The following is a 26,630-nucleotide window of genomic DNA, read 5'->3' as shown; positions in this document are numbered from 1 at the left end:
GACATGGTCACAGCCTCAAAGTGAAAGAATGGTTCATTTCTGCTGATGTCACCAATTTATTGTACATTATGCAGAAATGTGCATCTGGCAGCACCATACTCATAAATATCAAGTGAGATAACGTTTGGGACTGATCCCTTTTTAAGTGCTTGGTTAATGAGAAAGGAGAGAGGACCTGCTTTATTGAATCATGAATCAATAAATGGTTGACTATGGCCCATTATTCGTCCAAAAATATTGAAAGACAAGTTATATGTAGTAGGGATGCTCCGATAGATCGGCCACCGATAAGCATCGGCCGATTTCCGTAAAAAACACGCGACTGGCAAATGCCGATAAGGCCGATCACAAAAACGATGGCCATGCGACAATTCATGTCACACAGGCATGAATGTACACATGTGCTGTGTCACGTAGGGTTGCCAACACCCGTATGGAGCCGACAACACTCGTCTGTAAAAGCTCCAATGGTTTGAGTTTGACGGCTTGACACAGGCTACGCCAATCCATGCCAGAGTGTTTGATCACTCCCTTGTCCAACCTGTTGGTGTTCGACTTCTCCTTCATCTTTCTATCCACGCTTTGCCCAGCTGTCCCCAGCTAACTAGCTAGATAGCTAGCTAGAATTATCCGCCAAGCTTCTCGTCTTCAGACTCCAAATGTGACTTTTTACCGCAGTGACATAACCTCATTGCTTGTGACAAACAAGCATTGTGTTTAGTTTGTAGGTCGTTTTTCCCCCAAGGTGAAGTGGATATCACATCCATCGGGTACGTAGTAACTTTTCAAGTGTCTATTGCTGTCATTATACTACAGTATATGTCGTCCTCCAAACACTATCTGTGTGTTGTTGTTTAATGAACATTACCTATTTGCCGGGGGCCCTTGGAATTGTCTAGTGGCGGCCCTGGCCAAAAGCACTCATCATAAATAAATTGAAATATGTACAATAATGCATCGGAATTAGCAGCATAAAACTCTGATCGGAGCATCCCTAATATGTAGTATTCCGGTCACTAGGCATGAGTAGTGACACAAAACTGTGTGGAAGTGGTAAGTTTTTGTCTTCTTGCTTTGTCCTTCTTCTTCACTCCGTTTTAAACCCTTTCTTAAGTTTAGAATAAATAGAGAGTAACTGGTTAGCTTGCTAGCATGCTATGCTTAAAGCTGTGACTGTCTCTTGTGTCCCTGCAGTGATCTCGTAGCCTGCGGATTAGCAATGTGGTGTAAACAATATATATACGCATATCTGCAGAGAAAATTCTATATATATACAGTATATACTTTGTGTTATTATTGGTTGTCAACATTTCAGCTTTTTCTCATTGTGCCTTTTGCTGTATTTTTATCATTTTTGCTGTTTTTTTTTATTTTATTTTGTTTCTGCAGTGATGCAATGACAAATGAGCCACGGGCTGCACATGGCCCCTGAGACGCACTTTGTGCACCCCTACACTCCTAATTTTGTGGCTGTTGGTCCGGGTTGGTCTTGTGGCGTCGGCTCCATGAGAAAACCACAACTCTAAGGAGTTATATTTGTGCCTTAACTTTGAGCTAGCAAAGGCAGATTTTGAGCCTTATTAACGTGCAATAATTGCTGTTGTGTGCGTAAGCACATCGCTGCAGAGCTCTGTCACTCCCTCCCTCACCCGCTCGACCTTTTTGCTAGCACGCAGGGATGAGTCGGTTATGAGGCGAGCCAGTCTACTAGCCTCCGGCTGGGTTTTGGGGACCGGGCTCCTTGCTGGGGCTCGCGGGTTGCTGCCTGGATAGTGGCGAGATGCACGGGCGTGTTCAGTGTTCAGTGGCCTGTTGGTCGCTCTCCGGGAGATGAGGGTACTGATATGATAATACATTTTTTTCCAAATGTTCACGCGATCGACCGGCAAAGTAGCGAAGATAAAAAAAAAAAACACTCATGTCCTGCTTGGGGGAACTTTGATGCACGTCGACGCTTGCACAGTATCCACGAATGGCAGGAGGCTTGGTTTCAAACCAGGAGACAAGGTGCTACTTTCCACCGTCCATCTGCCTCCGAATCCCCCGCTTCGTCTGCAAACCCAAACAATGTGAGCAATATGAGGCTGTCTGCACGCCGAGGACTGGGACTAGTGAGATAAGCAGCGCGCACAATGGGGCCGCCCAGGTGGCCCAGGAGGTCGTCTGTCATGTTCTGTGTGCGCTGCGTGTGATAGGATGGAAGGCAATCCTGCCGAGACAGTCTGCGGTATAGCGCTAATTTTAATAATAAATGTAAAATGCTCTTTTGAAAGTAAAATGTACACGTGCGAGGTGTAAAAAGCGAACTGGAGAAAATTTCGGAAGCGATGAGAGGTGATACAGTCCCTGCGTTTACACAATAGTCCTGAATTCAGCAAAATATAGCAAATACTCTACAGACACATTTTTTCGATTACCAATTTTAAATCAAGGTCATTTTCTAATTTTTAAAAAGACGATTTGGACTCCTGGCATATACCTGTATCCAGAGCCGGCACCACCAACTGTGGCACCCTAAAAAGTTCACGCTCGGTTATAAATCATGCCTCGTTTATTCCAGTTTATTTTGGGTATGAGGAAAAGTAAGTACAGACAGTAATATTTTTGTATGAGTATCTAAAACACTTAACGAACCTGGTTTTGTACATATAATTGTTGATAGTATGTACAACAAAAGGTGACATCAAGGCAAGCGTTTTGTCTTTTGACGTATTCTGAATATGCTGATGAACATGTAAACGGGAATATTCTTGCTTCGTCTTGTCTTATAGAGAATACGAACCTTAACCGCAATATTGTGTGCATGTAAACGCAATAATGCCTGTTTTTATTATTAATCTTATCAAATGTCATGCAAGGACCAAAGGTGAAATCATCTAAGCGATGACTTTTGTGTGGGGCACAGAGATCCTTCCCAAATGTCACAGCATGGGCAAAATTTCCTAAATTTCCATGAGCAAATGCCAGTAGAGTTTTGGTAAATGTAATTTAACTATCCTTTGCAGCAATAAAGCATTTCAAAACAAATGCCCTTGCAGGGTGATCACAAGCGTTCCATCTAAGCGTTAATTACCAGCGCGCGGTTAGAGCCTGTGAGGATGGACTTGGCCTTTGGGCAGTGGAGAGGATGGTAATGAAGGTTTTCATTGGCAGCTCAGGATACTCTCATCTTGGAAGGACGAGAAGAGGGTCTTCATTGGAGTCGATGAAACAGCATCAGGATGGAGCAGTCAACCTTTACCGTAATGCCAGTAATTTCACTGACACTGAGAGGTCCGTGTTCTTAATCACCGTGGGCAATTTTCACGTAGCTATGCTCCTGTTTTGTTGCGGCAAATGCACTTCTGTTTGTAGTTTGTTAGTGGTCAGTCAGCCAGAAAGCAAACCTTTTCAAGCCACCGCACTGATTTTCTATAAAAACATACTGTAGGTCTGGACATTGCAAAACTTTATTTTCTTCTGGCAAAGCCATTTTTGTGTTCATTTGGATGTGTTTGCAATTGCGGTGGGCCAAAACGAACTGTTATTTGGACCTACAGTATTTTACCTCCACCTTGACGAAATATTTTACCTTATTTCATTCATTTTAAAGTCTATACTTGTAACAGTCCCCCTGGAATTATTAGTCTTATTTAGCGGTAAAAGTGTAATACAATCTGTTAATAGTATGTGCTTGGGTCCCATTTTTCGGGAGCACTTTAAACATCTGGAGGTTACTCTGCATTTGTCAATAGAATATAATTTAAGGTCGTAATTGTAATTGTAACAGGTACGACAAAATTAAGGGTGCAATCCCCTAAGGTGCCGTAAAGAAAGGATACAAGTATATCACACAATAATAATTAAAAAAAACCTCACACAGTCAGTTTGAGAATGGGAAAAATGTTCCGTCTAAAAAAAAAGGAATTGAATTTTACGGGTTTTTACTGAATAGGACACCAAGAATTGAATATCAGTATGTGAACTAGGGAGTCCAAAGTCCACATCCTGAAGCTGGCTCCCGATAACAAAGTAGTCTGCATATTTCAGAATGAACCTGCTTTCCTATTGGCTCTGACTCATGCTGGTATGAAATAGGAAGAGTAAAGGTGACCAGACACACCCCAGTGGTGAACCAGTACAACTACAGACAGGGTACTTTGTTTATATAGCTGTTAAAAGTACAGGCTTATACTTTGCCTTTTGGGACATATATGCGTATATTCATACATATCATACTTGCCCGTAGAGAAGAGTTTATTACAGAGTCATATAAAATCAACAATAATAAGAATAATATCAAAGCAAACAGAGCTCTGGTATCGGAGTAGTGTCGGTCTTGGTACATATCCAAATTCAGGTATTGGGAACTGAAAACATGCAGATCAGTGCATCCCTAATGTGAACAGCCCTGGTTTACTTCCCTGATGACCTCCTCCACATCTTATGCAATCAAGAAACAAATGCGACAAACAAGGTGAAACATGAAAGCAAATCAACCACCCAAATCACTGTTCTGCCTCTGTGTCCCTCTCCGTCACATAGGCTCGCGCTCGTTGCCTGCTCTTGTCTTCCTGCAGCTGCTGTGATGCAGTCCCTATGATTACCCTAATGACCTAATATCAGTAGAACGCGTAGACTGTCAGTGGTCGGAATCTTTCAATCAAATGTCAAACTCTGAATCAGACGGACGTGTTTCGGACTGTAGGTCTACCCTCTTGAGTTCTACAGTAGTTTCATTTGATTAAGGTTCCATTCACTTAGTTCCACCTTGTACACGAATAGTAATGTTGTACACAAACATGGCAGATTTTGATTCCAACGTTGCAGGAGAACGGAAAAAAACTCAGCCATTGCCATTCATCTGCATGTGCGCACAGGCCTGTGTCTAATGAGCCTCGGCTGCAGGCACCATCAGTAATGGCTGAGCAGGGAGAGAGGTGACCGATCCAATCAGGCATTCTTACCCAGTGGATCTGGCAGTCAAATCCCTCCCCTTACGCATTCTTGAGCAGTGCTGATCCTTACAGATAATTAGAAAGACCCAGGGGGCTTATCCCTCCTCCGCCCGTTCTCCCCATCACCTCTCCCTGAGCCCCCTTCACTCATTTTGTTGCATCAGCAGGGACACACGCACTCCTGGGGACCAGTATGTGCTTGTGTAGGTGTGCATATCTTGGTATTTACGACGTGGGTTGCACTGTTTGGTAAGCAGCATGCGCCTTCTGACAAACTCGGAGATGCAAAGAATTATGGGGGTGCATTATTAATGGGAAAATGTAGCGCTTGGATCACTACTGTTTGCCTGCTGTCAGCCATGAATTCATACGCTTACCATTAGCAGGGAATATATCAGAGAAAAAAAAGGCACATTTGTTTCAGCTTTTCCATGGACAGGTTACTTGCGGTGGACTTAATAACGAAGCATCTTACTGTAGTTCACAAGCTCTTATTTATTGCAATTGATTCCAATAATGGAAGAATTATTGCTGTCAAGTCTTTTCCACATCTTCTCATACCCACAGTCTGCAATTGCTCATAAACCTCTGCCATATACTGTATATGGACGCTGCAATAACAATAACTCGTCATAATCGTCTTCCAATACATAATCAAGTGTCTTAGTCGTTCACATTCAACTGCTTTTACGACAGCATCTTTTATTTACAACTGCGAGAATGCAACAGTGCTGCTATCATGAACTAAGACCTTTAAATATTTATACACATTTCTACGCATTTATAGGCTGTGCAGTTGGGAATCAAGGCCGCCAAAACGGTGAATGGCCGGTGTATCAGCTGCCAGCACTGTGAGTGAGTGTGTGGCGATAAAAACACGTGTCAGACAAACAGTAAATGTTGAAGTATCTTGCATATAGTGAGACCTCTGCAGGATAAATAGAATGCACGCCACAAAGTCAGCTCTAAACCGATTCACCTCCGTAATTAGTAATATTTACAGGGTTCCTACGGGTTTGGCATTTCAAAATTCTATACTTTATCCAGACTTTTGTGTGTATCATTAGCTTCAACATTTAATCTATGAGTTGATTAATCGATTGCCCAACTAATTGACGACTGTTTTGGCATTCGATAGATCATTTTTAAATTTAAAAATGGAAGTATCCTCTGATTCCAGCCTCTCAAAGGTGAATATTATTTTGTCATCCATGAAAGTAGACCTATTATCTTTGTGTTTTACGCAAAACAATTTGACTTTGGAAAACAGTGATCAATTTTTGCCTCTTTTCTGATATATTGCGGATCAAACCACTAAATGTTTGTCTATGGTTTGTTTTGATTTGGTCCTCAACGATTACTCGATTAATCAAAACAGCAAGAAAGTAATCGTCAGTTGCAGCCTTAGTGTAATGTAAATATATGAAGGAATTAATAGTTTGTTCTCGTTATTCTGAATATGTCTGCCATTATGTCGCCATATCATTTTCAGGAGATTATAGCTGGGTAATGTAGCTCATACAAAGGTTTGGAGAGGGATAAGAGCAGAGGGCTGGCCCCTCATCTTGTCAGTATTCCCAAATGTTTTCCGGGATGCGTCACTCACTGTGTGCTTACATCTTACATCTTAGCTTCCCTAGCAAGTGCATTAGAAAAACACATCCATCCATTTGGGGTTATTTTTTGTAGTTATTCATAATTTTATCTTTTAACAACAGTGGTAACAGTCTTGGAAACATAACATTTTTTCCATACTTTTCCAGACCTGGAAATTCATAAGATCCAATTCCGCACTTTTCCATACTTGAGTAGCAACCTATTTACACCTTTGCCATCAAGTCGTGTTGGGCAAACGTTACCAAAGAGCGCCTAGTTTTATTTATTTTAGTGTTAAGTTAACTTTTTTTTGTATAAACATGTAATTTTTCTGTGACGTAACACAAAAGAGTATTGGATTTTGAATGACTTTCGTGCATGTACTGGGGGTACTGACTTGATCGCAACTGGACTGTTCAGGTTGTCTTTCGCCTCTCGTCCGAGCAGGCTACATCAGGTCAGGACAGCTCTAGTCTGAGAGGATGGTGCAAAATCTGAAGCACTTTTGTGGTGCAAAACGACAGTGGTTAAGACACGATGGAGTGGAGCCTCTGTCAGCCAACAACAGTCATTTTGAGTGGAGTCACCCTCGTTCCACTCAGTAAACACTATGGATCCTGCGCCATCACCTCAGATTAGAGCTGTCCTATCTAGTCTTTGAGCATGAACTGATAGGGCCTACTCGGTTGAGAGGCAAAACATCTTAGAATACAACCTGAACAGTCCAGTTATGATTCAACTCCCTGAGAACACGATGACATGCATGAAGGAGAATATTCACAGGCATCTTACGTTTCAGTATAAATTTATTATGTTGCTGTGAACTTATTTTTACACTTGACAGCTGACAATGTTCAAATGTGCCTGAAATGTCATTGCTGCAACGGGCATAATCATTTCCATTAAGAGAGGTGTTATAATGTAACAGATGGAACAGATTATTTCTATGTTAATAGATTTTATGATGAAATCATTGTTCTAAATTGAGCAGCGTCCCGGACCAGACTGTGTTCGGCTTCGAAATACTGTATGACTGACAAAAACATGACCTCTTGCCACAGCTTTTTGTGCTTTGTAGAGATAATAAGGCGAAGAAGTGTTCGTGGTAGGCTAAGGAGAAGGTGTACAGGGGCACGAAACGACATGGAAGTGCATCGGCGCATGCTAAAGCACCAGCATCAGGATCAAATGAGGGAGGGGGTTCAGTGGAGTGGCTACAGGATGAAAACAACACACATACACATGCCACATCTCTAGTAGGGACTGATTTTATTCACTTCTTAGTACCATCACTGTCCTGTTACAATAATATACAAAAAGGCAATATAACAAAGCGTGGCATTGCAGACAGAGAGGCATTTTTGCATAGTGGGGATGAATACCATTATTACTAGAGCACCACACCCAGTTACACTACAACATCATCTGGAGCAGTTCCAAATGAATATTTATCTAACAACATGACGAAAACGTCAACACTCAACACAGGATGCTCCTTAGAGGCTGTAAGCCAGGTGTACGACTCGTAAGCACTGGTCTGGAAGTGGCAAACCTCTCCTTACGATGGCTAGCGGAAAAATACGCATTGAAAACAGATTTGTTTTTAAAATGTACAACACCAAGTCCATTTCTAAACCTCCACCGTCAGCCGTTGGGGGCGTGCAGAATACTCAGCTTGTCCAACTTAGCTTTGTTTTTCTCTGATCAACCAATCAGAGGACGGAAAAATGCTGACGTTATTGTGAACTAAACAAGGTCAATCTGATTGGTTAAGTGACATGGGCCAGCACTACTGATTCTGAAGGCCCTGGGCAGATTAGATTGACATGGCAGCACACAGATGCTGAAATCTGATTGGACAAAGCAATCTAACACACACACACACGTGCTGGAAGCAGTCCAGCCAAGAGACACACTATAAAATTAGGATTGTAGACTGTTGAAATTCATTAAAACAATTTCATGCAACAAATACTGGAATTTAAGTGGCCAACACAAGAGTGCATACTGTAGATGAAGATTATACAATCCCTGCTGATTTTGCCGATTTCCCACTGATTTTGCCAGCAAAAAATCATTTCTTTCCTCGCTTTACTGCAGCTGAATGCAAGTACAGTAAATCTAAGTGGTCACGCCATTGCTTATGCAGGCCCATTAATATTTTACCACAATGCACTACTGCATCAGAATTGCCTCAGAGAAGGTCAATATTTGGCAGCATCATTAGCCCTGTCAATCAACAAAACGCCATGCAGAGTGTGACAGCTCAGCTCGACAAGAAGGAAGCTTGGGGGTTGTGCGTTCCTGCAGGGCATGTTATGCACATGTCAGGTTGCCCTTGCAGGGCCACAGTGACGCCGGTCAGCACGTATCATTTGGGCAGCAAAGCCCACCACGTCATCACTACACCGCACTTTCGGTTCTACTTTCATGATCTGAGAAGCCTGAGGAGAGGCTTTGAGAGGAAGACAGAGCGCCGTAACGCGAGAGGGGAGCCAAATTAAAAGAGTCCCTTAGCCCCTCGGCCCATTCAGCCCCAATGCCATATTTAATTCAGTGATTGATTTGTTCATTAAAATACATTGCAAACCTAATTATTCCATTAATAATCCAAAACCGGGGGAAAAATACTAAGCAGACAAGAGGATCAGCAAATGAGTGATAGCTGGTTCATTTTTACGTACTGTATTGAGAAAGCACACACACACGCGGTCGCATGCTCGAGGGTGAGCAGTGTAACTTTAAAAGGCAAACTTTGACCACTGAATTGAATACTTCACCTGTAAAAGAGATGCACTTACAGGAAGGAAAGAAACTAATAAATAAAATGATTGAAGGAGACTCGGCTGTGACACGTGTGCATTGATGCAAAGCCGGCTGGCCCATTAGGCAATGGAGGGCAAGGCTAAGGGCGCCACATGGCCTCCAGGGAGCGGCAAAAAATTGAGAAAAAAAATCTTTTAGTTATTACCATCAAGTCTTAACATGGAAAAGCTCACACTGATTCAAGTATAAAGCAATGCCCATTTATTAATATTAACTCATTCAATCCCAGCCATTTTTCAAAAGACAAGCCCTACAGTAGCGGCCATTTCAGACCATTTTGACTGATTTTTCAAGGCACACAGAATATTGTGTTCTATGGCTATACAAACATGGAACCTACCAAAAGAAAGACTAGACTCTCGTCTTTCATCAGAAACAAAAAGTTTGTTTCTACCTTTTCCCGTTCTTTAGTAATCAACCAGGGAACATAGGTAAGTTTCAGGAAAATATCAGCTCCTGACTAGAAACAGGAGAAAACCAGCTTTTGTGAAAAGATACATTTCAAGCATAAATTTCACTTTGACACAAATTCTTTGCATTTGTGACAGCTCAAATATTTAAACAACTATACCAACATAAACAACACAAAAAGAGTTGTTTTACATGAAAATAACAATTTTTTTTACAAATATAACACCATGAACTATTTACAATTTTCACATTTGGAGCTAAACTACACTTGTGCACACGTGCGTGTGCATGCGTTAGAATTGCCCTACAATGCGCAATGTTCTGCACGCTACACTCCTCCACACTCTCCCACTTCCTCTTTGCTGTCGAGTGTGTTAATACATGCAAATGATCCATGCCGAGTTCTTATCAAATGCACTTCTGCCACTTTGTGGCCGTTTTCATGGCTTAAAACTGCAGTGAAAGTGACATCTATTAGTGTGCAGTTGCCTTTCGTGCAAAAAAACGTATAAATACGTCTTTGGCAACGGGCGTTCGTGTTTATAAAAACGTATAAATATGACTTTGGTATTGAATGAGTTAATATTATTATTATTACTACAAATGATAACAAACAAGTCTCCACACACCCATAATTTTTGTATATAGTTTTGCATATACAGCAATCGCTCGTTTATCGCAGGTAATTGGCGTTTAGACCCACCCGTGATAAGTGAATTTCCGCAAAGTAGGATTCTTCATTTATACATGAAATATTTCTCCACATTAAATAACACCACTATAACAATAACACCAATATAGTCAGAAAATAAGCAATTTAAGACATAAGACTTGTGTTCGTGTGTGTTGCTCTACATATGTTCCAGTGCGAGGGGCGGACAGGAAGTGACGTTGGGGGTTCAGCATTGACTTTTAGCTTGGCTTGAGTTATGACCGCAACAGTAGCCCGTGTTAGGGATTATTGTGCCTGTTGTGAGATAATTCAAACCTGCGAACAAGCCTGGTGCTTGTGTGTCTCACCGAACAGTAACATTACTGACACCTAGTGACCAGTGTTGAATGCCTTATATTTCTATTTTAGTCCATTTAGCCATTTTTATACTTGGAAATGTTCAATTTAGGCAAAAGAATGTAACATTTGCTTAAAGATGCATATTTTTTGACTAATCGTGGGCCGTATTCAACCACAAAACAGCAGGATTTATTACCTAAAATATTTTTTAAAAACCGTGATAAGAGTGAAGCTGCAAAATTCAAAGCGCAAAGTGGAAAGAAGTTACTGTATCGGTACTTCCATACACTGTAGCTTTTGTATGGAGTTATTTGATGTAGTTTTAGTTTGTAGTTATTGCATAGCGTAAATGTAGCTTACATAAAGTTATTGTGCGAAAACTGTGTGGCTATTCAGATTGTTTGATGTTGATTGGCGTATTTATAATGAATTACCAATATTATTAGTTTTATTTATTGACTTATTTACAGGATTTTTATTTTGTGTTTATTTATATTATATTTCAAATTAGTTTGTATTTATCTGTAATTTGTGAACCATGTAAATTGTGTGACATTAAATCTTTTATATATAAGCGTATGTAAATCGCTCATGGAGGAGGGTGCCATACAAAATCTCGCCTCGAGTGTCACATTGGGTAGGGCCGGCTCTGCGTTGATGCAAGTGTCAGTCACAGTGTGTGTGTGTGTGTGTGTGTGTGTGTGTGAGTGGGTGTGCAAGTGTGGCAGCCCTGAGTGTGGCTGTAGATTAATGGCAGCCATTATCTCAATGCCCAAAACACTCAGTGATACAGAGTCAGTGCCTGGCGACGGGGCTGCGGACAATCTATTTGCGGCACAGCGGTCACCTGCCAGGGTCAGAGCCCACATAGGCTCGTGTTTTTGCAGTTGTCATGGTGGTGGCTGGGGGGTGGTGGTTGCAGCTGGAAAAAAAAGTATCAATCTGCTGGAAAATAACAGTTTGTGAAAAGGTTAACATTTTAGGTCAGCTTGCATCTTGCAAATGACGTGGTGATGTGCAGTTAATACAGTTGGGGATTGATTTCTGCTCAGTTATTGCCGGTCTGTCTCTCTGTGCAATGTGATTGACTTGTGTAGTCTGCCTTTTGCCCAAAGTTTGATGTCCTACCCTTAAGAGGATATTGCCACACTAAAATCAGTCAAAAAGTTCCAGTGACAGCATATACTATACATCCTTGACTGATAGTTTATGTGTTCACACTGCAATGGCTTCCCAAGGTGAATCGGACAAGGAGCCACATTGATTCTACATTACATTAGCTGTCGTTTAGCTAATTTGCTCAATAAAAAGTCACTTTCAGTCAGGAAGAGCAGGATAGCTTCATGGACAAGCCACCCACAGGTGAAAAAAATGAGTCACGATCGAGCCCTCTGCTCTCAGTATCTTACTATCCCCCCCATCACAGTTGCCACAATCGAACCCAATTACAGCACTAAGTACCTGTTTCAGTAACTTGCTATTCAGGCACTTAGATTAATTTGTCATGAGGGAATGAAGGGTTAAGCCCTCCCGCACGGACCTCATCGGCAGAACCAACATGTCAAACCCAACAATGGTGGCAAAATCAATCTCAGCATTTGAAGGAATGTCTTTGAACGCCGGGAATGATCCAGTATCCTGCAACCGTTATGTTCAGTTGCATGGTTTGGAACAATGAAGACTGAGCGGTATGTGGCGTGGAGTCAGGATGGTGACTGCTGTCCAGTGTCATGAAAACGGTGGGACATCATAGCAGTGTAACACGTCGATGGATTCAACAAAGAAGGGGAAGTAAAAACCCCAAACGAAGGAGACAAATGAAGCACACGCCAGCATTTTGTCTCCAGTTGTTGCGTGGAAGTGACGATTCTCTCTCGAGCCGACTGCAGCCTATCTAGGTCTACACTTTTGGTACCATACCACTGAGTTACAACTGCAAAAAGTGGTGCAGTACAATTATTCCGAGCACACAAACCAAATGCCGCAGGAAGAGCCGTAAATGGTCGAATCGAGGCAACTGGGCTCGTGTTGGTTGAATACGTTTCATCTTGAATCCAAAAGGCTGTTTCAGTTCTAAACTTTAAGTGTGGAGTTCCCCTGCGTCATGGCTCAGGTGGTGGGGTGGCCGTCTCCCAATTTGAAGTCTGCTGGTTCGATCCTCTGTCCTCCCGTAACCTTGTCAAAGTATCCTTGGGCAAAGATACTGAACCCCCAGTTGCTACTGATGCTGCATCATCAGTAGGTCAAAATGTACCTTGACGGTCCGCACACCGAGGAGCCATTGTGACCACCCACCAGGGACATATAAACAGGGGAACGCCACACCTAAAGTTTAGAACTGAAGAAGCCTTTTCGATTAAATTTGAAACATCCTTAACCAACAAGAAGAGTCCAGTTTCCTCGAGTCAACCATTTACGGACTACCATGACCTGGGAGACTGGGAATCTACAAAGACATTCGACAGGAAGAGCAGTCACTCTCGATCTTCACCCACCTTGGCAATTTGGACGCACCAGTTGAGCAGCAGCTGCGAGCCGATGTTGTCCTTATGCTCGTGCACGTAGTCGAGGAGGCAGCCGTGTGGCATCAGTTGTGTGACCAGCTGGATGGTCGGGCTCAAGCACACACCCAGCAGGCGTACCAGGTGAGGGTGCTCCATGCTGGCCATGATCAGAGCCTCCTGGGTGAAAGACAAAGAGGGACTAAGAGGACCGGAGGACCGTATGGAATATAGAGCGGTATTCAGATTCCACTCACAGGTTGTACTTTCACCTGACAATTTGTTCGAGTCACGGTACATTTATCAACAAGTATCAGCTTATTTTTTCCCCGCTGTGTGTATCAATTAAACATGAACACTCGTGCAATGTGATCCAACTGGAGGTGGAGCTGGATGCATAAATCAAGACTGAGCGGGTTTGCTGACTGTATTTGAATGCAGGATGTGTCCACGGAGTATTCTCACAGTTCAGAAAACACAGCAGAGAGCCTCTTCAAAGCTGCACAGTTACGGATTTTTTCATCTATATTTCACACAGATGTTAAAATGTTGCCTCGGCACAATTAAATGTAGGCCGTGCAGATGTGAATGAGCTCCGTACACCTTTCACCTTAGTGTGGCGCATACGCAGATGGCGGTCATGAGAGAGCCAAGAGATTCGAAATTCGAATTCGAAACAGCAGGGGTGCTGCAGGCCAGAGAGACACCTTGATTTAAAAGTTTTCACGTCTCCATCAAGCCACCAGCTGCCACCCAAGCATTTGGGGCTCCAAGTACGAACACACTTCAGAGGAAAAAGGACGGGGGAAGTGAAAGAAGACAGAATGTGGAGCAAAGGCTTCAGTGTCATGGTGTAGTACTCTAACTACTGCTACCTATATAACTACCATATAGCGTTAAGCATGGGCCGGTTACTGATTTCAAGATATACCACGGTATGAAAAAGTCAGGGTTTCAAAACCGCTAGCTAATATTGTCCATCATACCGTTCACAAAAGAAAGCGGAGGTCCAGCACGGCCACTATGTGGGAATACTTTATACTCATGCTCTGTGTTATTCCTCGCAGTTGGAACTGGACTTCAATGTGCTGAAACCACGGACATGAAGTGTGTTGCTAAAAGACGAGCAACTCAACCGTCGCAGCATAGATAGCACTGACGTTAGCTGCCTTGTTAGCATCAAGCTGCGCCGATGTGACAAGACATCCCTTAGCATGTGGATTTAGTGTGTATTTCATCTGGCTTTGCAGCTATCGAACTAACGTGTAAGCAAATCACACAATTTAAGTACATTTTCGATATGTTAACGTGAATAGCATAACCTATTAAGTTGCAAAAGTCATTGCTTAATCACTTGTAGTGTAAACACTAGACGTTGCAACGTAAACGTATAGTAAATAACAAAATACACTAATATAGCATTATTTACTGAAAACATTCTTCTACACATTTAGAAGATTTATTCCATTTCCAACAGGTTTCCTTGTATATGCATGCGCAGTAGCACTAGGTGGCAGACTGGTACTCACGTCGAGTGTCACCAAATGTGCAGATGGGATTCAGAACAACACCGAAACCGAGGATAAGTGATATAAAGTGTTTACTCTCCACTGAACAACAAGCAACAACCACTTAGCAATGGTTGCTAACGATAATCACATGTCCCGGAAGCGGACAGAGCATTTTGTTAGGGAGTACTTTCTAATACGCTTCTGCCTTGGAGACCACGTGTCTGTAAGTAATGTGCAGCTACAATTACTGATTACCTGTGTGGATTGACAAATGTCATATTGTCATATAGAGACAGCAATTTTCCTTACTTGCACACTGATCATGTCGAGCTTGGAGATTGTAACTACTGCGTCAGCCATCCATCCATTCATCTTCTACCGCTTATCCAAGGTCGGGTTACGGGGGCAGCAGCCTATGCAGGGAAGCCCAGACTTCTCCCTCCCGGCAGATCCCGAGGCGTTCCCAGGCCAGTTGAGAGACATAGTCTCGCCAATGTGTCCTGGGTCTTCCCCGAGGCCTACTACCGGTCGGACGGGCCCTGAACACCTCCCAAAGGAGGCGTCCAGGAGGCATCCTGACCAGATGCCTGAGCCACCTCCTCTGGCTCCTCTCAATGCGAAGGAGCAGCAGTTCTACTCCGAGTGCTTCTCACCTTTTCTGTAAAGGGAGAGCCCAGCCACCCTGCGGAGAAAACTAATTTCAGCCGCTTGTACCTGTGATCTTTTCCTTTCAGTCGCTATCCAAAGCCATAGATTGACAGGTAAATTGCTCTCTCTTCACCACAACGGACTGATGGAGAGTCCGCAGCTGTGTCAGCCACTGACTACTAAATACATTATTTTCAGTCTACTTTAATTAATTTGTGAATACAAACATGAAGTTTTGGCGTTAAAATGCGGCTGTTTGATACTTTTCAACTAGGGGTGCTCCAATAGATCGGCCACCTATCAGTATCAGCCGATTTCCGTGAAAAAGCACGGTATCGGCATATGCCGATACTTGCTTTTAAACGCCGATCAGCAGCCAGCCTATAGCGACCATCTCCCGCCCACTTTTCCTACACAAAGCCAAAACAAGCATGTCTGCCCCATGGGACATCCTGTCGTTGTGAGAGTGATATCAGTTTTGCACCCTGCAGAACACGCCTTAAAAAGCTTTAGTTTGGTGCGGCATTTGGGGGGCGGGTACTTGGAAGGGTGTGGTGAGTTTTTGTGTGATTGGGCGGTGGCTAATTACCCAAAACGCGGGACACGCGCCCGTGATAACCCGAACAGTCGTTGCCTTTGTCAGACTGGATGGCCGGACGTTGTCTGCGGTGGAGGATCTGCCTGGGGTCCTGCTGGATGCTCTTGCATCCAAAGTCTCCTTAAAGAAGGCGCCTGATCCTCTAAGTTTCAACAGTGATTTTGAAAAAGTAAGTCATATGTTTTTGTCTAAATTTTATGGTTCCCCTTTCATATCATATAGCCCAGCGGTCACCAACGTGGTGCCCGCAGGCACCAGGGAGCCCCCCACGACCATGAGGCGCCTGCAAGCCTGCTTTTCATTGAGGTTTTCAGCTAATAATGTGAGAACACTAGAAAGAAATGCGAGAAATGTGAGTTAATGTTCTGGTAAAACAAACATATTCGCTTTGTTTGGGTTGAAATAAGCTATGAAAATAAATGTTTCTTTTAATGTTTTTAATTTAAAAATTTAAATACACTTAATCTATGTGATCGGCCTCTGTATCGGTATCAGCCGGTTTCACTCTCTGGATGATCGGTATCGGCAGCATAAAAACCTGATCGGTGCATCCCTAGTTTCTGTCCACACGCCGGGATGCGTCTGGGCGTCACGTCACGTATGAAAAGTGTCTCCTTGCACAGCATCATTTCCCAGCAGAAGACAGTTCCAGTGGCAGATTACTATCACTGTCCTGCTCAACCGAAAGCCTGAGCAGATCATCCCTCCCTACACCATGCGGCTTTTCAACACAACAGAGGGGGAGCGTTAAAAACACACACAGGCCTGGACTTTTGACCTAATTATGTATTATTATTATGTATTTTATTGTTACTATTATTATTATTATTATTATGTATTACAGCATTGCACTACAAATTGGAAGCGAACTGTTCTTATCTCGACTGTCTTGCCTCGGTTGTTTTACTTTGCGATGAAGTGGTTACGTTTATTATGACATTTTTGGAGAGCTGCTGGAAATGTGAATTTCTCGTGGAGATTGATAAAGTATCTGTCTAGCTATCTTCTTCGAGAACATTCTGACATTTATTAAACAGGTAAGGTTTCATTGTTTACATGTGCATGAAAAAGCTTGTGTAGCTTTAGTTTGTCTCCTTGTTGGTGTGAACATTGCCTCCTCTTGTGAAGTTAATGTTGTTGGGAGCGGCGCCATGACACTTGACACAGCAAAAAAGCTTGCTCTGATAATAGCTGAATCATAAATGTGACTTAGGTGGGGTTTTTTTCCTCTTCATGACACATTTATTGACTGATGCGACTTATATTTCCCAGCGACTTGTAGTTCAGAAAATACTGTATGTACTGTGTGTGTGTGTGTGTGTGTGTGAATGGGTACCATGTGAGTGCTGATGTGTGTTTTGCTTTGTCTCCCATCTTCCTGAACATTGACCTCCATTTCTGCCAGGTGACCCTCTTTCCCTATCTAACTCACTTGGCTTCACACAAGCGCGCACGCGCGCACACACGCACTTTCTCTAGATATTCCGGTATCCAAAGACATTGAATAAGTGTACTATTAGACTTTTACATTTCACATATCAAATAATCAACCTGGTCACTCACATTCGCATATCTGCCAACGCAAGCAAATCACGCTACCTCCGCCGCCACTGCCTGGGGAGCGTTTTGTTGTTGTCGAGTTTGTGTGTGTGTCTGCGTGCATGTGTGAGTGTGTGCGCTTGGAGCTGGCACACCAGTGGCTGGCTTCCCAGTGGCGAGGCGTGAGCCTGCCTTTAGATTGCTGTTTAACAAGCCGACAGAGCGAGCATATTGGCTCTGGATGGACGGAGAATCCCGCTGGGAGAAACATGGAGGAAAAGGAGAGAGGAAGGGTAAAAGAGAGGAGAGGCAGGAGGTGAAGAGACTCCGAAATGGGAGCAGTGAAATCAAGAGAGTGTGAATAGAAAAATTGGTAAAAGAGAGGGAAGGAGAGGTGGGAAGAGGTGATGAAAACAAAAACTTCCCTAGCCTGGCTGAACACCAGAGAAGCCACATATCATAAACAAGTGGTGTTTTTAATAGTCTCATCCAGACCCGGCAGTTCATTTTTATCCCCGAGATGCTACTTTCATAAAAGAAATTACAGCCGTGTGTGCAGGCGACAGGAAAGTGGCAGGCGACAGGAATACGCACGTCCATGAACTCCACATTGGCTTTGGGACCTGTGGCCTCGTTTAGGATTTTAATAGCCACGGGGATCTTCACCGTCTCACCTTCTGGGACCCAGATGCCCTAGAAAATGAAGCAATTACTATAAATGTGTGACTCTTGCTCTCAATAAACATTTCAATGGAAGTGCTTGCATGTACACAAATCAACTGGTGTGGTTTTAACTTACCTTGTAGACGGTCCCAAAAGCCCCTGAGCCGAGAATCTTGACCCTCTTCAACTCCGTCTCCTTCAGGATGCGCAGCTGAGCCTGGTTGGGGGCTGTCCCACTGGGGGTCAGGGGCTCGACCAGCTGTCATAACACACACACACGGTGTTTAGTTGTAACTATTTATCGTGCAGCGACGCAGCACCCCGCGTGCAGCAAGCTGGCCTTACGTTCTTTGCTTCCAGTCAAAAACATTTCCTCTGGTGCGCTGAATGCAAAACAACACATCTTAAGACCTGCTGGACGCGTTCAGCATGTCACATGAGCAATAATACGTCTTGCAAATCTGGAGCGGTGAACATGAAGGACGATTTGTGGAAAATATGAATTAAAAAAACATCCAAAAAAGGTGCCTGTCCCTTCCTGATATCAATGAATTTGCAAAGCACGGCCGCATTTCTCTGGAATACAAATAATTCTGGGGTGTCAACATTGCCAGTGTGAGCTGCAGCATGCCCACCCTGAGCAAAGCAGTTTGGTGTCAGCTGCTATCACAGCATACAAAGACTCGTTGCTCACCAGCTGTGCACATACAAAACCATTCTGTGCCAAGGCTTATGACGAGCGCCCTCGGAACCGCCTGGCATCCAGTGACAGCTGACACCAAGCTGCATCCCCATCCGCTGGCCGCCCACAAAGCCTCAGCCTCCAAATCTAAAGACGCAGGGTTCCACCTGTAAGTGAGCCAAAGGGAAGATCCAGACTGAAATTCAACCAGACAGCAAATAGAACAATCGTACTTACAAATATCGGCAAAGTCGTATCGACATCCAGCGTGCAGCCAAATGGAAGCTCATATTGAAGCACAAAACACACATCACCGAGCACAAGAAGTCAATGTGTCTGATCGATGGGCGCCTTAATGAGCCTATCGGAGCCCTGGCGCGCTGCGGTTTATCAGCGGCATAATCACGCCGCTCAACCACGGCCATCAAACAATATAATGAGGCCGTACATCAGCCGGTCAGCCGCTCAAGCACTCACTCCACCTGACATAAAACCATCACCACAATAAGAGCTGTGACCGCGCCGCCTGCCCGCCCACCGCACACAATGAATGACGACGCCTGCAGCCTGCCGGTGATTTGTTGTGTCATGGCTTCAGGCCCTGAAGCAGAGACTTACTGGGATGCCGCTGCGGGAAGTAGGTTAGTGGGCTGAGCCGGGACACACCTACCTCATCATTTCAATTATAAAGTCTGGGCTTCATTCATTTTTCTCACCGAAACATTTTGGACAAATCTATGCGTCATACGTTGCGGAAACAAGTTTGGGAAAAGCCTTTCCTTTCCGTCATGAAGAAATGATGCAAATCCAGGTCATCCGTTCCAAACCCCCGAATATATTAACACACAACACTTTGATGGAGAATAATTATACTTTTACATACAAAAAACAAAGGAAAATGCATATAAATGACGCCATTAATCCATTTTCTTTCAGGTCTGGGTAGCGGGGGCAGCAGTCTCAGTAGGACGTTCCCAGGCCAGCTGTGAGACATGATGTCCCCCAGCGTCTCCTTGGTCTGCACCCGGGACTCCTCCCGGCTGGAGGCGTCCAGCAGGCATCTAGGCTAGATGCCCGAGCCACCTCAACTGGCTCCTCTCGATGTGAAGGAGCAGCAGCTCTACTCTAAGCTTCCCTGGGATGTCCAAGCTCCTCGCCAACAGTCACCCTACGAAGGAAACTCATTTCGGCCGCTTTTACGGCTGCAGTCATGACCGAAAACTCATGGCCATAGGTGAGGGTGGGAACATAGATGGGGGGGTAAATCGAGAGCTTTGCCTTCCGGCTCAGCTCCCTCTTCACCACGACGGTCCGGTACAGCGACCGCATTAATGCAGCTGCTGCGCCGATCCGCCTGTCGACCTCCCTCACTCGTGAACAAGATACTTAAACTCCTCCACCTGGGACCTCACTACCAGCCCGAAGGGTGCAATCCACCCTTTTCCGAATGAACTGAAATGAACATTCAACATGACCTTAATTGAAAACTCTTGTAAGTCCGGTACAAACTTAACTCTAAAGATTGGACTGTTAGAGTTGTATACTTGCTGTAAACTTCAGCAGCAGGTACAAACGTCATTACGCACACTGGACCGACTCACTAATGTGTCTCCCTTAAACCGTTCCTCCTGCAACATGTGTTAACTAGCTGACCTTCAACAATCCTACTGTAACAGACGCTAGCGTTGTACTTTGGTGAAAAACGCTCAAAAACCGGCACAAAAATGATTCCATAAACAGAACGGCACAGGAACCTGAGGCAAAATGCTTGTTAAGTTTTGGAATGTAACCAGTATATTCAGGAAAAACGTGCCCTCTAAAGTTGCATAAACGTGGGAATTTGAACTGCTGCTGCATGACATCCCAGCCCAGACTTCCTTCTCTCCGGCTACTTCGTCCAGCTCCTCGCGGCGGATCCCGAGGCGTTCCCAGGCCAGTTGAGAGACACAGTCTCTCCAACGTGTCCTGGGTCTTCCCCGAGGACATCTACCGGTCGGATGTGCCCTGAACACCTCCCCAGGATGGCATCCTGACCAGATGCCCGAGCCACCTGTGAGTTACTTCTCATCTCATTTTAACAGGAAAGTCTAGCCACCCTACGGAGAAAACTCATTTCGGCCGCTTGTATTCACGATCTTGTCCTTTTCACTCACTACCCAAATCTCATGACCATAGGTGAGGGTAGGAACGTAGGTCGACCGGTAAATTGAGAGTTTTGCCTTTGGGCTCAGCTCGCTCTTCACCACAACAGATGCAGAGTCCGCATCACTGCAGACGCCGCACCAATCCGCCTGTCCATCTCGCATTCCATCCTTCCCTCACTCGTGAACAAAACCCCGAAGTACTTAAACTCCTCCACTTGGGGCAGGATCTCATCCCCGACCCTTTTTTCCATGGACTCGGACTTGGAGGTGGTGGTTCTGATTCAGTTTATTTACAAAGTACCAAACCACAACAGCAGTTATCTCATGGCACTTTACACATGAAGGGCACACTCATCAATGAAAAAAGGAGAACCAACTGAAACGCCACATGAGCAAGCACTTTGCGACAAAGGCAAGGAAAAACCTTGAAGAGAACCCAGGCTCTGTGGGGCGGCCTTCTGTCTCGACTGAACGTAATGGCTCAATGAAAAACAATGAAACAGTTTCTAAAAAAAACACACACACAAACAGGACGGCCAGGACAAGACGTGAAGTCGGAACATGTCCTGGGAAAACGGGACGTTTGGTCACCCGACAGCGGCCAACATCTTTTTACACTAGCAGAACTGTCAAGAATGTGGAAATCGAACCTAAAACTTTGCCTGCGCACTTAAGAAAGTACAGTATTCATTTTCTTTAAGTGTGGGAGGAATTCATTTAATTTCCACACTTTCCATGCAAAAATGTATCGTAAATCAAAACAAATTTGAGGTCAATCAGCACCCTGAACAGGTTGCATCTGAATTTGAAGGAAGAGTGCAAGTTGTTTTAACTCCAAAATGGGAAGAAGTTGTTTTAGCTCCAAAATGGGAAGAAGTACGTTCAGGCTGGTTTCCATCCATCATATCAGTCTGGTATTTGGGGAAAGAACATTAGCATCCACGTGTTTGATCACTCAGGGCACGTGTAACAAAACAGCAAGAGGGATGGAAGGCTGCTGGAGGGAAGCAAGGCAGTGTTGACACTGTGATGGAGCTGTAATCAGAACAAATGACGACAGGCCGTAGTTGTTATTGTTTCATTAGGACGCGGCTGGACGGGAGCCACGAGGAGAGCCAACAAGAGAGCGAGAGGATTGAGCTGTAAATAGAATGCACACCCATGGCCGAAGATGAGACTCTCGCCAGCGCTTCTGAACTCGGGCACTTTATTTGCCGGCTAATAAAACCGTGCCTTTCGCCAAATGAGCTTTGCCGCTGCCACTTTTGCTTTGCTTGACAAATAAGCGGCATAAGAACAGGCTTGTAAAATGAATAACTTTCAAACATTAACGAGCACACAGCTACAAATGTTCTTTGGGAAAGAAATAAAACACTATCATTTAATATTATCCTAAAAGCAACATCAGGATATTATTATTATTATTATTATAAGGACTGCTTTGTGCACTTAACGCAAACTGACTTTAGTCATTGTAATCACACAGAAGTTGAACGTGGAATAATAATGATGGCGTTGGCCCCCTTTTGCGGCTATGTTTTTCTTTTTGCTATCTTTTTACAGTCTATCTTTTTGTGTCTGTGGGAATTCTTTTCCTTTCATCCAGGAGAACATTTCAAGTCAGCGGTCACTCACGTTGGAGTTTTGACACATCAGACGAATCCAAGGATGCCTTAAGCAAAGACAGCGAGTGATGCAGCTATCACTTATAGATATGGAATCATTTTACCACGCAGGGTATCGTAAACATACTTATAATGCATGACACAACACTTAGCCATGAGGTGTCTTCTTTTGAAATTATTTTTATTGATTTGTTTTACATTTTTAGATTTAGATTACTTGCTTTTTAAAAATTCATTCTTTGTTTATTTTATGTTTTTATACACTACTAATCAAAATGTTACATTCTGCACTGTTGGATCTTAACGTGGTTGGACGTAGCGCTTCAAAAGGCAAAAAGGCAGTGATACAAAAACCATTTAGAGTTAACAATTTATTGCAAACAAGCATTAAAGTGAAATAGGCTGTTCATCAGCTGACCAAAAGTTTAAAACCACAGCCTTTAAAAGCCAAAAATGTGGCTTCAATGTCATTTTCTGTCAGCTATTCACACTGTCATGATCTCTTGATGGCAAAGGCAAAAAAGCTTTCTCTCTTTGAATGCGGTGGGATTGTTGAGCTGCATAAGCAAGGCCTCCATTGCTGTGCTCCATTGCTGCTGAGTTTGGATGCAGTAAGACGGTCATTTGAAACTTCTTCAAAGGTTCTGAGGGTTATGGAACAAAAAAGCCAAGTGGTAGACCCAAAAAAATGGCATCAGCCTTGAGTCAGAAGATCCGATTGGCTGTCCGTCAAGACACGGGACTTTCCTTGGCCCAAATGAAGGTTGTTACTGGTGTGCAGTCCAATAACCATCAGACGGCGAGAGAATGGTTTTAAGAACAAAAAGGCCTTCAAATGCCTCGGCTCCTTCAACGCCACAAAATTGCCTGTTTGGAATTTGCACCAATGGCAGCAAAGTGTATCTTTCACAAAAAGCTGATCATCTCCCTTTTGTAGTTGGGAACTGATATTTTCCTGAAACTTACCTATGTTCTACTGCTGATTACTAAAAAACGCAAAACGGTAGAAACACACATTTTTTTCTGATGGAAAATCTAATGTTTCTTTTGGTAGGTTCCATGTTTATATAGCCATAGAACACAATATTCTGTGGGCCTTGAAAAAAATCTGTCAAAATGGTCTAAAATGGCCGGAACTGGAAGGGTTGTCTTCTGAAAAATGGCTGGGATTGAATGAGGTAACAAGAATGGTGCAGCGACTCATTACTGACTCATTTTTCATACATTTTATTTCTATTTTAGGGGGAGTTCTGTTTTTTATTTGGATCAACTGATGAACAGCCTATTTGGTTGTTTGCAATAAATTGTTTTTTTGTCTCACTCCCATTTCTTAGAACCTTTTTAAGATCCAACAGTAGAAAAAAAAACATCTTGGAATTTTTCAACTGGTCTTAAAATTTGTATCAGGTGTGTATTAACTTAAAAAAAGATTTGTTTCTTCTATTGTTTAGGCTTTTATGACGGTTAGGACTATTAAGCTGTTCATTAATTAATTATTTGAAACAGGCTGGTGTCACAGAACAGATTGTGTTCAAATTTGGAGGTTCCGCTGCAGCTCATTCACCAAGACAAAATTTTGTTCCGACAAATCGAAATACAAAACAACTCGACTGCCTTCTTTCCTTGAACTTGTTCCTCTCCTCACTCAAGCTTCCGGACACGCACGACTCTGCCGACAGACTGTCGCTCTCGCAGTCGCTTTTCCGAGGCTCTTTTAAGGCTGATGAAACTGTGCATCGGGCTTCAATCCTCAATTCAAATCATAAAAAAGACCCTGAGAACAGAGATCAAGAGTGTGGATGAAGGCTATCGGCTCAGTGTCCTCCTCCCATGTCTGTATTTGGGGGGTGGGGGCCGGGAGATCGTCACAAGTGGTGACGATCAGGAAAAAAGATGCCCCCAGTAACGCGCTGTCAAAATGGGATCTAAAGACGCAGCCGCCATTTCAATATCAAGCATGCGAAGGCTGTTGGGTTGCGAAGCACACTTATTCCATGTCTTTGTTTTGCATTCTCTGTCTTTCTTTGCGATCTCATCTGCTTTTTTTTTCCCCACCTCGGTTTTGATCCGTGAACCTATTTTTTTCTTTCTCCCCTGTGACTCATTCTTCTTTTAACTCAGCCTTTCTCCTGTCTTCACCTTGAAAGGCGCATCCATGGTGATGTATATTTGAAACATGTCCATAGTGCTGTCTGAAGACGCCCCTGAAACCAAGTAGCTTTTTGTACAATGCCTCAGCACAGGAGCAGGACTGCAACCCAGCGAGCAAAGCAAGGCATGGTTGGAAGAGTTTGGTGCGGAGGCCCGTCAAACCTGGACTGACCTTCCTGATCAGAGCAGTCACATGACCCACTCTGCTCTTACATGCTGCATCCACTTAAAAGTCAGGACTTTTCTAGCATTCATCTTTACCTGTCTGTCAGTCTGCCGGTATTGTACAGAGGCTGTCACAAGCTGATTAAGATGGATGTGCGCGACTGGGAGGAGGCAGAAAGTGCCCAGCACCGCCCTCCTCTGCTTCCCGCCTGCGGCCTGACAGCTGCCTACAAGCTGCTGCCTCCACCTGAAAATGATCCTAACACGGTATGACAAGCCCACTCCTGCGGGCCACTCGCGGCACCTGCAGCGATGACACAACTGAATCCGAACCTGAAGTGTGGGCATGTGCGCACGGAGGTGAAAGACTGCAACGCCCCCCTCGTTTATCACGGTTAATTGGTTCCAGACCTGACCGTTATAAGTGAATTTCCACCAAGTAGGATTCCTTATTTGTAAATCCAATATTTTCGTAGTTAGAGCAGAGAAAACCTGTTTACAACCTTCTAAATACAATTCTGAACATTATTAGAGCCCTCTAGACATGACATAGTGCCCCTATAGTCACCTTTACACTCATATTACCCAATATTGTAAGATATAATACGAGAAAATAAGCCATTTACGACAGAAATAAGACTGTGTTGCTGTAAATGTGTTCTGGTGCTAGGGGAGCTGAGTGGGGGACAGACAGGAAGTCACGTCAGGGATTCAGAGTTGAGTCGCAACAGTTATCCGTGTCCTGTTGCGAGATAATTCAAACCTGCAATAAAAGCCTGTTCTTCTGGTGATCAAGTCTAGCGCTTGGGTGTCTCCCCGAACATTACAGTAACAACCCTGGTACTCGGTGACCAGGCAGTCACGTGCGGTAGGGTTCATTTGGAGGGTTTTTTACGCTAATACAAGTCGCTCATTAAGAGGTTAACCAAAGAGAGGAGAATAATTCACTTTGGTTAAAAACAAATTTCAAAATGTTTTCAGATACTTCTTAGACGAGGGGTCGGCAACCCACGGGTCTTTGTTGTGGCTCTCTTCGCAATGCTCAAATATTTTTTTAACACCCGAGTGGGGAAATTAGTAAAAAATATCCGACTTTCTTTAAGACCATGAATGCATCATGGTTGAGTTCTGACTGGTGATTGGATGAGCACGAAGAAGGGAGGGAAGCCTGCCTGCCGACGTTCTTTGAGACATGACAGAGACGTCCCCCAGCGGCAAGCGAATTATTAATACTGTACAGTGGTGTGAAAACGTGTGTGAAAACTTCCTGATTCCTTTTTTTTGCATGTTTGTTACACTTAAATGTTTCAGATCATCAAACAAATGTAAATATTAGTCAATGACAACACAACTCAACACAAAATGTTTTTTTTTAAATGAAACTTTTTATTATTAAGGGAGGAAAATCATCCAAAGCTACAAGGTCCTGTGTGAAAAAGTGATGGCCCCCTAAAGCTAATAAGTGGTTGGCCCCCCCTTAGCAGCAACAACTGCAATCAAGCGTTTGTGATAACTTGCAATGAGTCTCTTCCAGCGCTGGGGAGGAATTTTACACAATTGTTGTCATTCAGCCACATTGGAGGCTTTTCCTTTTTAAGGTCATGCCACAGCATCTCAATAG

At 43.7% G+C, this 26,630-nt stretch overlaps 1 protein-coding gene across 5 annotated transcripts in view; it reads right to left on the bottom strand.

The window, feature by feature from the left end:
* The window catches only part of LOC129180454 (receptor tyrosine-protein kinase erbB-4-like), a 239,326-nt gene that overhangs the window by 34,811 nt on the left and 177,885 nt on the right, over window positions 1–26,630 (bottom strand). For 4 of the 5 annotated variants that reach the window (XM_054774983.1, XM_054774977.1, XM_054774951.1 and 1 more), the window contains exons 18-20: window positions 18,379–18,501; window positions 18,174–18,272; window positions 13,278–13,463 (exon numbers count right to left, since the gene is read on the bottom strand). In XM_054774983.1, the coding sequence (XP_054630958.1) occupies window positions 13,278–13,463; window positions 18,174–18,272; window positions 18,379–18,501 (408 nt within the window). The remainder of the gene's footprint in view (window positions 1–13,277; window positions 13,464–18,173; window positions 18,273–18,378; window positions 18,502–26,630) is intronic. The other variant, XM_054774958.1, reaches the window with a different exon arrangement.

This window comes from Dunckerocampus dactyliophorus, chromosome 1 (genome assembly GCF_027744805.1).
Source record: "Dunckerocampus dactyliophorus isolate RoL2022-P2 chromosome 1, RoL_Ddac_1.1, whole genome shotgun sequence".
NCBI lineage: Eukaryota > Metazoa > Chordata > Actinopteri > Syngnathiformes > Syngnathidae > Dunckerocampus > Dunckerocampus dactyliophorus.
Note: the sequence above shows the minus strand (reverse complement) of the source record. Positions and strands in the feature narration are given on the sequence as shown.